The 12,340-nt window shown below is 43.1% G+C and overlaps 1 protein-coding gene across 2 annotated transcripts in view; it reads right to left on the minus strand.

Annotated features, from left to right (window-relative positions):
* Positions 1-630: 630 nt before the first annotated feature.
* Positions 631-12,340, minus strand: part of LOC127584941 (nuclear receptor subfamily 5 group A member 2-like) — a 62,138-nt gene continuing 50,428 nt past the window's right edge. For both annotated transcript variants that reach the window (XM_052041976.1, XM_052041975.1), the window contains exons 5-7: positions 10,555-10,674; positions 9,394-9,541; positions 631-8,157 (exon numbers count right to left, since the gene is read on the minus strand). In XM_052041976.1, coding sequence (XP_051897936.1) covers positions 7,913-8,157; positions 9,394-9,541; positions 10,555-10,674 — 513 coding nt within the window. In that variant the 3' untranslated portion in view covers positions 631-7,912. The remainder of the gene's footprint in view (positions 8,158-9,393; positions 9,542-10,554; positions 10,675-12,340) is intronic.

The raw sequence follows: 12,340 nt of genomic DNA on the forward strand, positions 1-12,340 counted from the left end.
ACAACAGGTGCAGGTTTGACACAACCCCAAGCACCTTCAACTGTTGAAGGCCAACTCCTGCTGATTTGCTTCCCATTTTCCATAATCATTGCCCAAACCTTTTCAACAATATTCCCTATTTAATACCCTTTAAAATTAAAAGGGGAAGAAGTGGGAATATTCAGCAGATTAGGTAGATACTCCATAGAGAGGAGAGAGACAGGGTGGGGCCTTGGTTCACCTGACAAGGGGCAGTGTCAACATTACAATGTTCCCTCAGTGCTGCACTGGGAGCCTTGGTTTAGATATTGGGCTTGAGTACCTGAAGTAGGATGAACCTGGAACCTTTTTACTCAGAAGTGAGAACATTACAGGTTTTTAGGACAATAAAACCTCAGAGCACAATTCAGCATTCACAAAAAGCATAGGCTCAATGATCACAAAACATTCTGATGAAAAGCCCTTTTGGCTCATTTGCATTCAAGTGTCCAAATTGATATTTTGGAAACTTGGCCTCCTCCTGTGCTCTACTCACCTGTGATTTTCTGATTCATGCTCCAAACATCATCAGACAGGGGTTTCCTCAAGATGTGGTGGCTTAACTTTCAGGAAACATTTCACCTCTACATTAGCTTTCAGAACTACAAATGTCCCAAGGTGCTTCACAATCGATGAAGTGCTTTTTAAACAATGCATTTGCAGCAGGATTCACAAAACAGAGGTAAATGGACAGTGTATTTTATTCAGTAGTGCTGCTTCGAAGTTGAAGACAAGTTATAGAATCTTTTACAAGCACTTGAGAGGATACACCAGATCTTTTCCTGTCAGTGACACACTAAAGATTTCACAATTTGAATTCACTAAATAGTGTGTTCAATACTCAAACCTGCAGAGGTTTCATTTTGAGGCTGAGAATTGAAGGGCACTCCCTTTGTAATGGTAAATTCCACATCAGTATAATCAGTTAACTACACTGGCTGGGGTTAAGTGGTTAATCTCCCTTCATTGGTAACAACTGCTGAATGAATTTCCATTCAGGTCTGGAACAATTACAAACAAATCATGTCAGAATCCATATACTTATTAATAGAAAGAATCAATGTCAAAATTGGAGCCAACACCTTAAATTCCTTTTCCTTAATGCAAATTACAGGCCTTACATGGTGGGACCACAGTTCGAACAATTCATTCAAAAACAACTGCAAGTTCACAACACAGTGTTGAACAAATTAGAGTTTTCTTGATTCTGACACATTTTTCCAAAGTCAACATCCTATCCCTTTTACTCTCCATCCAAGTAACAAGTGGTTAATCATCCACATGACAGGCACACAAACCAACAATAATGTGGAGAAACATTTATGGAATTCTTGTCTGAAGTTTCAGTGCAAGTTGCACCTCAGCATTCCTAATTAATCATTCAGGGATTTTTAGTAGTAGCTTGAAATGTTTCTACTTATATTCAATTCAAAAAGCAATTGTTATCTTTTGAAATTTCTCCCTTTGTCTCCAGAGTTCCACATGCACCAGGGGAAGCTATATTACCTAAACTGAGCAATTTATCTTGATACTTGACCATGAAAAAGTGAACGTCAGAAGATTGTTTAACTTGAGAGCATGCCCTTGTTTTACATCTATCTTTTATCTAGAGTTTACCTGTGACATCTTGTTGTTGATTCCTGGCTCTCCCAACTGCATAGCTTCCCACTGACTGCTGATAGAGAAATCAGCCATTTTGTGGCAGGACTGAGGTCAGAGACTACAATGGGACAACAGATTTATTTCCTCAAAAGGTCTTGATAAGCCAGTTTTGTATTACTTTTACCAACAGATTTATGGTCACAAAGATCAGCTGTTTACACCTGGTATATCTTTAATTAAACTGCAGGATATTTTTAATTAGACTCATATCCTTGGCCCAGTAACTTGTCACCATTAAATTGTAATCTCCAGGACGTCAATGAAAGAAAACCCATGGAAGCCAATTGGAGCAATAAAAGATTGAAAAAGTATATATTTTTTTATTTTTTAAGAACATTGGACATGGAAAGAATGTGACCCAGAGTCAGGAATGATTCAATTGGGCCATGTTGAGTCTATTCACTTTCCTATTGGCTGTGGGAAGCTTGGTCACCATGAAGACAATTGGTCAGGCAACCAATGGCAGGAAGGTGGGGGTGGGGCAGTTGGGGGCAGAAGGACGTGCGACAACCTCTACAAGAAAATGTCCAGACAGAGTTGGCAGCCGCATGTAAGTGAATTGCTCCTGTAGCACTGTTTGCAATGGATGTGTCTGGAATGCACCCCAGGAAGCAGCACACCTTCCCTCTGAGCCATCCCTTGCTTAAGTGTCGATGAACACCTATTCTCACCTTCCATTACCCTCACAGCTGAAAGAAACAATGTCCAACACTCTGGACTTTAGCAATAAAACCTCACTCACTGTTGGTTAATTTTGTGCAACTGAGGCACCTATTTGAGGCCATTCAGCCCCTTGAATCTGTTCTGCCATTCAATACCATTATGGCCACTGTCTACCTTCACCCTGCTCCACCTCCCATGTAAATCTCTCAATCTCAAGTCATGAAGGTTGCATTTACCCTTCAATAGGCACAGGCTTTTCAGGAAAAAGAGGATCAGGTGGAGAAGGTGATCCTCAGATCCAAGGGTTCGGCATGCAATCAGGTTGCCCTTTTCATCTGTAATTTGGTCCCAGTGCAATCAATGGGATTAAATATCAGAAGCAGGGTATGGCAGGTAACAATAGTGATATTGCTGGTGAAATTCGTGGTAAACAGCGATCTCTGCTCGAAGATCAGCTGATGTACAGACCTGGAAACGTCCAGAAATGAGATCATTCAGTATAATGCAGACACTTTGCAGATGAAATCAGCTCACACCACTGTACCACTACAGTCACTTGACCTGGCACGCATTGCTTGCATTGATCTACTTGAGGGCATAGTTTCCTCAGGTGCTTGCAGCTTATCTGCCTGCAAGGCAGTTTGCAAGTAGGCAATGAATTGACAAATGCACTCTTTAACTGTGGAAGGCATCGGATTCTGTGCTCACTCATACCAGTGTACTTTTCAACTCTGTGCTGCAATGACTTAAGTGACGGATTATGTTTACCACATGTATATTTCACCACCACTTTTCCTGCTGAGATTGGCCCATTCGGTATTGATGGCCAAACCCAGCCAAGACGTGTTGGTTCCTGAGAGAATGATTCCTGTATTGGAGCATTCCAAAGGCTGGGTAGTAAATGGAACTGAATGCGGAGAGTTAGGATATCACCATACTGTCATTTTCTGAGTGATTTTATTTAACGTGTTATCAGAAAGGTCTCATGGAAAGCAGCCAATCCGAATGCATCATGGCTTGGTATGGCAACTGGTACAACAACAAATTTTATAAGAAGTTGGACGGGTACATGGATAGGAAAGGTTTAGAAGTTATGGGCCAAATGCTGGCAAATGGGACTAGCTTGGATGGGGCATCTTGACCAACATGGACCAGTTGGGCCAAAGGGCCTGTTTCTGTGCTGTATAACTCCATGCACTCTATGAACTGCTCTGCCCAACACTGCAAGAAACTGCAGAGAGTTGTAGACACAGCTCAGCACATCACGATAGCCAGCCTCCCCTGCATGGACTCTGTCCACACCTCGCTGGCTCGGTAAAGCAGCCAGCATAATCAAAGACCCCACCCACCCCAGACATTCTCTCTTCTTCCCCCTCCCGTCAGTCAAAAAGCCTGAAAGCCCGTACCAGCAGGCTCAAGAACAGTTTCTATCCCACTGTTATAAGACTACTATATGGACCACTTGTATGATAAGATGGGACTCCTTACCTCACAATCTACCTTGTCATGGCCTTGCACCTTATTGTCTTCCTGCACTGCACTTTCTCTGTAATTGTACACTATATTCTGCATTCAGTTATTGTTTTTCCCTTGCACTATCTCGATGTACTGATGTGATGAAATGATCCGTATGGACGGCATGCAAAACAAAGTTTTTCACTGTAAATGCGACAATAATAAACCAATTTACCATTCTCTTTGCTTCTCTTTCCACAGATGTTCCCTGAACTGCTGAGTGTTTCCAGCACATTTTGGTTTTATTTCAGGTTTCCAGCATCTGCAGTTCTTTTAGCAATCCATATGTAGATTTCATAACCAAGGGAGAGGTTGTCCTGTGGTACCGCAGTACATCGAAGAACGTGTTGAAGAAGATGTTCACCTTGTTGACTTACCCTGCTGCTTAGTAAGGGTAGTGGAGTGGGGTGGAGGGCTTGTCATAAATGATTTTAGTGGACAAATGCACTGAGATGAATCCTGGACCACAATTGAAGCAGACCGTTTCGTCCTGGGTGGTGCGGAGTTTCTTGAATGTTGCTACAGCTGCGCTCATCCAGGCAAGTGGAGCATGTTCATCACACCCTTCCTTTGTGGGAACTGGGGAGTCAGAAGATCAGACACTTTGTTACCTTAATACATTAGTGCAAGGTTGTTTGACGATGCTCTGTGTTCAGAGTTTGCTTCCATCAGAAGCTGAACGAAGATTGAACAGGCACTTCAATTCAGGCAGTCACTTCAATCAGCCCGGGTTTATTGTTTCGTCATTTGTATCCAATGTGACTTGAATATGTCAGTACTTGTTTGCCCTGTACCTACTTTACTACATACATTGGGCCAATAATGCACAGGAAAAAAATGGTGTGGCAAAGTTGAAAATTGCATTAACGCGCATTAACCAATTTTGTGCACCTTCCGGGTGTGACGATACCAGTCACTAATATTGCCTGGTTATTTCACTAGGAGATTTTGTTGTTCCTTCACGTTGTTTTCTCCAGCTTCTTGCTCCCACAAACAGTGCCAACTGTGGTGCAAAACCCATAACCTGTCTCTGCCAAGGTTTTTGACCACATTGGTTTGTATAACAACATTAATTATTCTACCACGGTTACTGAAGACTCAGAAAGAACATGATTTAAAGAGCTAGTCACACAAAACCAACACTCAAACCCACACCACTGCTCACAATCTCCACACTCACTGCATGCTCTACTCCTTGTTCACTCTCAACACTGACCCCTCTTTACTCAGGCTATTGCAACTAAAACTGGATCACAAACTGTCTCGTCCTACCACCATGGGTGATACCAGGGAACAGATCATCATCACCCTCCACTTCCCAGCCACAGGCTGTGCTGATTATGCCACACATTGCAGTTTGCCACAGAGCGTCTCCCATGAGAGGATCAATTGATTCTATCCCACTAGATCATTGACTGCTCCATTAGCCCACAGGAACAGGCAGACCAGCCAAAGGGTTTTATCTGCTCCTCAGATTTCCCCAACATGTAAGCACTCATGTGTTTGGACAGGCTCCCTGGAAAGATGCTCTGCCTGTTACCTTGGAGAGTCCCAGATGTCAGCCAATAGTTTTGCAAAGGACTGGACATCCAGATTGTGGATGTGCAAAATCAATATCCTGTCCCATTTTGTACATACATGAGAGGACATCCCTTCCCATGGGTGATGTTAAGTTTGAGAACACATACCACCAGGCTCAAGGACAGCTTCTATCCTGCTGTTATAAGACACTTGAATGGACCTCTTATATGCTAAACGTGAACTTTTGATTTCTCAATCTACTTCGTCATGGCCCTTGCACTTTATTTGTCTACCTACACTGCACTTTCTCTGTAACAATAACACTATATTCTGCATTTTGAACACTATATTCAGGATTCTGTTTTTGTTTCCCTTTTGCAGTACCTCATTGTACTTATGTACAGAATGATTGTCTAGATGACAGGTAAATAAAAGATTTTCACTGTATCTCAGTACATGTGACAATAATAAACCAATTATCAACAAGCTGATTGAGGTCCCGCTCAGTAAACCCATTGACCCTGCCCTCAGGATTCACTGGGGTAGACTTGAAGTTATCAGCAGTATATAGCAACTAGAATGTGTGTGTCTTTAAGGACTGACTGCTGAGTTCTTAGCTGAGTGTCTCAGAGTTGGCAACAGCAAGAAATTCGCACAGTAAAGCCTGATGAGGGTGCCTGACAATGCAGTATTGTTTTTAATTGGCGTTATCAAATTTCTCGAACTTTTGAGGCTTTCTTGATAGTTTTAAGTAGTCACAGAATGACAAGACACAATGCAGATATAATTCTGAGCCACATTGTCTAGTTTGCCTTCAGAACGACTGATCTAGTGGATCTGGGATTTCCAAACCTGGTGCTGCTCCCAAAGCCAGATCCTGCAGTAACTTTAGAGATTTCTATAGCCAACCCTTCCCTACCCTTTCCTTTCCAGAAGCTTTATGCTGATATTCTGCTTCCTCGTGAGAGGAACCTTCTTCAAGTGTGGATGGGGACAGTCAGTCTGGGGACCCTACCTGTACAGGACCGCTGAGGATTCTATGACTTGGTCAACTCTATGAACACATTTTTAAAAATTCAGGTGTTGCAAGCAAGGTCAGCATTTATTGCCTTAAATGCCCCCAACAAGGTGGTGGTGAGCCACCTTCTTAAACCACTACACTCCTTGTGGTGAAGGAACTCCTGCAGTGTTGTTAGGTAGCAAGTTGCAGATTTAGACGCAGCAAAGAGAGAACTTAGAACATAGAACGGCACAACACAGGAACAGGTCCCTTGGCCCATGACGTTGCACTGAACTAATTAAGTTAATGACACCTGATCCCTTCTGTCTGCACATGGTCTATATCCCTCCATTCTCTGCAATATTCATGTCCCTGTCTAAGAGTGAGCAGTGCATGAAAGTTGAGCGGTACGTTTCCAAGTTAGGGTGGTGCATGGTTGGGGTGGATCTTGTAAAATGGCAATGCCCTCCCACCCCCCACCCCCCCAACTTTGCCTGACACCTCTGTACTTCCAGTTGGTCAAGGTCAAGGGTTTAAGATGCACTGAGATGAGTACTCGTTTTGTGGATGGTATGCACCACAAAAGCTATGTGTTAGAGTGAATGAACATTTGGATTGGTGGATGGGTGCTGATCAAGTAGAAGCATCAAAAGTGTTGTACACAGTGGCTATCTCACCTCAGTCTCTCAGCACCACCCAATAACTACCTAGACTCTTCATTAATTTGGCGGTGGGACTTATTAGTATTTGACGCTCATAGACACTGGCAAGCCTGACGGAGTTTTCCATTTTGCTGTTAGATTTGCTTCTCCATCGCCCAGACCTCCCCCAAGTGCCAGACAAAACTGCAAATTATACGAGGCATCACCAAATTATTTTCATATATACATCGACCTTGTCCTGTGGACACCAGTGGTCCATCTCATCCTTTCAAGCCGAATTCTTTTACTTATTCCTGGAATGTGAGCATTGCTGGTGGAGCAACAGTGTCCTTGAATCACGTGGCTTGTGAAGCCACTTTCGATGAGCTACACTACCATGGCCTGACGTCACATACAAGGATCACAATCTTCCTTAAAAGACATTAGTGAACCAGATGGACTTTTATAACAATCTTATATGTTCATGGTCACAGCTTATTAGATTTTAATTTTCTTATTATTTAATCTACCCAATCTAAGTTCCCCCAACTGGCATGGTTGCATTTGAGCTCATTTCTTTAACTCATTAGATCATGGATTACTGGGCAAGTAGCACATATCCACTGGACATCCACCCTCATCTTTACCAGCTTGAATCTTCTTGCTTTGACTTGGTATTCCACTCAAGTACAGTGGTGGATCATATTTTCCAATGGGACAAAACAACAATGGTTTCATTATAAATAGAGTCCAGAAGAAATTGTACTCCATTCAAAAATATGGAGGCTGTATTTAATATTAAGCCTGCAACTATGTGCAAATTTGTTTCAATACATGTTCTCCGTTGGATGCCCAAGGACCTTCTGTGCAGTGTCGAGCTCTCTTTCGCCCATCAGACATGCTTGGCATGGAGCATTTCAATCAGCAAGTTGTTACAAGGCACGTCTCCATTCAAGTGCTTGAGATAAAGGTATTCCTCGGCTTGCATGCTGACGGCTCGTATCTCCGGAAGCCGTAGGAGTAACTGCCCAAACTGGTCCACTTGTTGGGGGAAGCGCATGGTGTAGTCCATCAGAGCCCTGTTGACCTTCTCCTGGATACTCTCCACAAAGGGCCGGTTTTCCAGGTTCTTCACATCTGTGAAAGGGAAGAAGAGTTGACAACTCAGATGCTAGATGCTGATGCACATTTATTTGTTATTTACAGTAAAACTCTGTAAATCCCAGTGGTTTGGCATCTGGCTCACCAGGTGATGTTTGTGCCTTCTGCTCACTGGGGCCCCTGTTCCTGTGATCCCTCCACTCACCAGAAGCCCGGTCCCTGATTTCCCTTTGAACTGACCTGGTTTAGTTGGCTGCCCTCCCTAGAAACTTAGCTAGTTCTGTTTCTCATGCTCTCTTTAAATTAACTGGGTTCACTGAATTACTACTGTGTAATATCTGTGATTTAAAATGCATTAGAGTATTAACCAAATAACATCCACTAATCCAAAGAATCAAGACAAGCACTAAAGTCCCCAGCATGCCAGATTATCGGGCATTTTACTAATTGTTCACAGTGTGTCAGCGTGAGGGAACATTTATTATCAATCCCTGAATAAGACCATAAGACAAAGGAGCAGAAGTTGGCCATTCGGCCCATCGAGTCTGCTCCACCATTCTATCATGAGCTGATCCATTCTCCCATTTAGCCCCACTCCCCCACCTTCTCACCATAACCTTTGATGCCCTGGCTACTCAGATACCGATCAATCTCTGCTTTAAATACACCCAATGACTTTGCCTCCACAGCCACCTGTGGCACCAAATTCCACAGATTCACCACTCTTTGGCTAAAGAAATTTCTCCAAATCTCTGTCCTGAATAGGCGCCCTAATGTTCTGAATAGGTCACTGGGTTACCTCAGAAGTAGTTCAGATTCAGAATCTCACATAGAGGTCAGAGATCGCAGATTTGCCTGCCCGAAGGACATCAGTGCACCAGACAGATTAACAGTCCGGTAGTTTCATGATCCTCACTACAGGTACAGCACCGTTTAATTAAAAGGCAAAACACTGCAGATGCTGGAAATCTGATCATCGACCTGAATAGTTTCCATCTCCACAAATGCTGCCTGATCTGTTGAGTATCTCAGCATTTTCTATTTTTATTCCAAATGTAATCGATTACTTGAATTTCAGTTGGTGGGATTCAAGCTCAATTCTCCATTTCAATTGCCCAGGTCTCTGGATATTAGTCCATCGACTAATCAAGTATCTAGTCATACCCCATGCTGCACCAGGAGATCAATCCATGCAGATTCCCGGAGAACATAGTCAACTCCTAAGGTCAGTGGAGAGGAAGGAAGGAAGTCTCCTGAATGCTCATGGTTTACCTGGGCTGAAGAGGACCAAGAATTTCAGGCAGACAAACTCGTGACGATCTGTCTGCAGGGACCGGAGCTTGGCTATCAATTCCTGCGTGCGGTTCACCAGATTATTCAATGTGGCTCCCGATTGTGAAGAGATGGTTGAAAGGTCGATCTGAGAGCAGGCAGAGCAGAGTTAATCCAGGCAAGACTGTTGCAAGTCATAAAATGAAGAGTTTAAATACTTGGTAATCCCTGAATTTAGTTACTCCAAATTTAAAACCGGGCCTTCAGCTCCCAAGGCCTGGAGCTCTGGAATTCCCTCCATAAACCTCCCCACTTTACTCCTCCTTTAAAGATCCTTCCTAAAACCTAAACTTTTGATCAAGTTTTGTGTAACTGACCCAATATTGCCTAATTTGGCTCGGTCAATTGTTATTCGATGTCAACCCTTTGAAGCCCTTTGGGGATCTATTCTATAGTAAATGGATTGTTGCTGTTATTCCTATAAAGCTATTCTACACTGGGAAAATTAATGCTTCCCCCTTCCAGAGGCTATGCTAGTCTTTGGAAACTATCCTTTTTAACTGGATTCTACCCTGGTAGATCCAAGGGAGTTGGTACAAATTGGGAAAACGATGTTCCAAAGCAGATAGAAAAGCAAATAAAAAAGATGCTGGAAAACTGAAATAAAGAGAGAAAATGCTGGAGATAGTCAGAAGGTCGGACAGCATCTGTGGAGAGGGAATCAGGGTTGACATCCCAGGTCAACGACGTCCCACCGGACTGGAAAATGTGAGAACACAAGTATGTTTTAAGTTGCAAAGAGTGGGAATGGTTGGGAGGAACGAAGGGAATGTCTTTGAGTGGAGACCAGGGGAGTCCAAGTGAGGTGACTGATTTGGGTGCCATCTCAGAGAGGGAGCTGAGCTATCCAGAGGATTGCAGATGGGGGAACCAGGGAGTGAAAAATAAAACGTGCTGGTGCCGTGAGATTACGAACACAGCACTTACTGGAAATTTGAAATCCTTCAATCAACATGGCCAGATTAATTGGTCATTAACCCCATTATTACTTTTGGGATCTTCTGTTCCACATGAATGCATTTCGAAAAGTAATTCATCAGGAAACCCATGTGAACCACAAATATCGACAGTGGCCACCTGGGACCATGCTCAGTTATTTACCTGTTGCCCAGTGACAAGAAGGATACTTGATTCCTTCCCATGAGCCAACTGCCTGTAGATATGGTCCATGATTAGCAGCTCACTCCAGCAGTTCTGAAGAAGTTTCATCTGATCGTCAACCTTTAAAACCACAGCAAACAACATTTCAGAGTTTAGACGCCTCATCCTTGGGGTAAAATATGACTCCTAATCTCCACTATAATCATTCTACCAGGTACTTTCAATCTATGCTCCCTGGTTTTTGACTGTTTGGCTAAGGGAAATGTCCTTCCCTTTATTTTATCTCGGCTCCTCATGTCTAATTAAGGTTCTATGAAATCTGTTCTCAGCCTCCAAAGAAAGTAAACCTAGTTTATCCGAGCTTTCCTCAAAACTGCAGTTTTGCATTTCTGGCAACACCTCTATAAATCTTCACCATTTCCAATACAATCAGATTTTGCTTTTAATATGGGGACCAGAACTATATGCAGCACTTGAGCTGTGCCCGAACTAGCTTTGCAAACAGTTCTAGTCTAACCTCCCGACTCTCACATTCTAACCCTATGTCTATAAAGGAAAGTATTCCATGTCTTTCTAACCATCTTATTGAACTTCAATGAACTTCAGCATAATCTCTAAACTCCTGCTTTCCCCCCTCTCCATCATTATCCTCATTTTATTGTAAGATCCTGAGGGCTATTGACTGGGTGAATAAGATGATGTTTCCTTTTGTGGCGTTTAGATCTGAACCATCATTGTTTAAACACGAGGGGCCAATCATTTAAGAGTGAGTGAACCCAAGTCACTGGAAATGCGAGGCAATGCCTCTTTTATCAGCACCGCTCTTCCAGGACCATTGCCATGTACAGACAGCCATCCTGTTTGTGATAAAGTTACACTTCCTTTATTTGGAACAATGGTGGCCTAAATGGCTTCAGAGACAAAGCCGAAGAAGACTGCAGAAAATTCAGTATTCTCATTGACACTGGAAGAACCTGATATGAATGATTGGCCTGGTGAAGGCTATGGAGAGTCATCTGACATCAGGCTGAATGACCAACAAGCAGTATGCGTCCACCTGCCCCATCTGTCTCTTGTCCCTGTGGGGAGAGTTGCTCACACAACACTGCCAAGTGCTGTATGATCTTATCACAGGCACTTTGAACTCTTAAGATGCTGGGGGGATTTAGGCAGAGAAGGAAGGAGCCAAGAGTGGTTCCAATAAACGAGGCATCAAATATTTGTACTCTGGTTGTTCGAAGCCTAATGACAAAGTCATACTGAGTCCCATTCAAGCCAGCTGTCCAATGGATGGTACTGGGACTGAATGAACAGCTAAAGCCCAGGAGATCACAGACGAAGAGAGCAAATTGCACTGTGAAATCTTACTCTGACTATCGAGCTTTGCAGAAGGCAGGGGAGCAGAAGGAAGCAGGATGGGATGCCGAGTGATATATTGCAGGGGCTTTTCCTGAATGGCTCTCCCTGGATTAGTAAGGAAGTGAGAGACACGTTCAGGCATCAACACCACACAAACGTCCCATCAGAAAAACGTGGGCATTTTCCTGTCATTTTCTGTGCACAGTGTGTTTCCACCATCCTGTTTGACACAATCTCTCAAACACATACAGCCCAAGAAAGGGAGCAAACCAGTTGCAGTGAATAATAAGAGCACTGCCAGTAAACAAGCCCTTAATGTTCAAACATGTAACAGTCTGGCAAAACTTAATAACAGGAAATCAGTACATTGTTTACAGAGAACGCACATGTAAAAATGTTGCTGATAAATCATTCAGCATTTTGTCTC

Source organism: Pristis pectinata, chromosome 31, assembly GCF_009764475.1.
Source record: "Pristis pectinata isolate sPriPec2 chromosome 31, sPriPec2.1.pri, whole genome shotgun sequence".
Taxonomy (NCBI): domain Eukaryota; kingdom Metazoa; phylum Chordata; class Chondrichthyes; order Rhinopristiformes; family Pristidae; genus Pristis; species Pristis pectinata.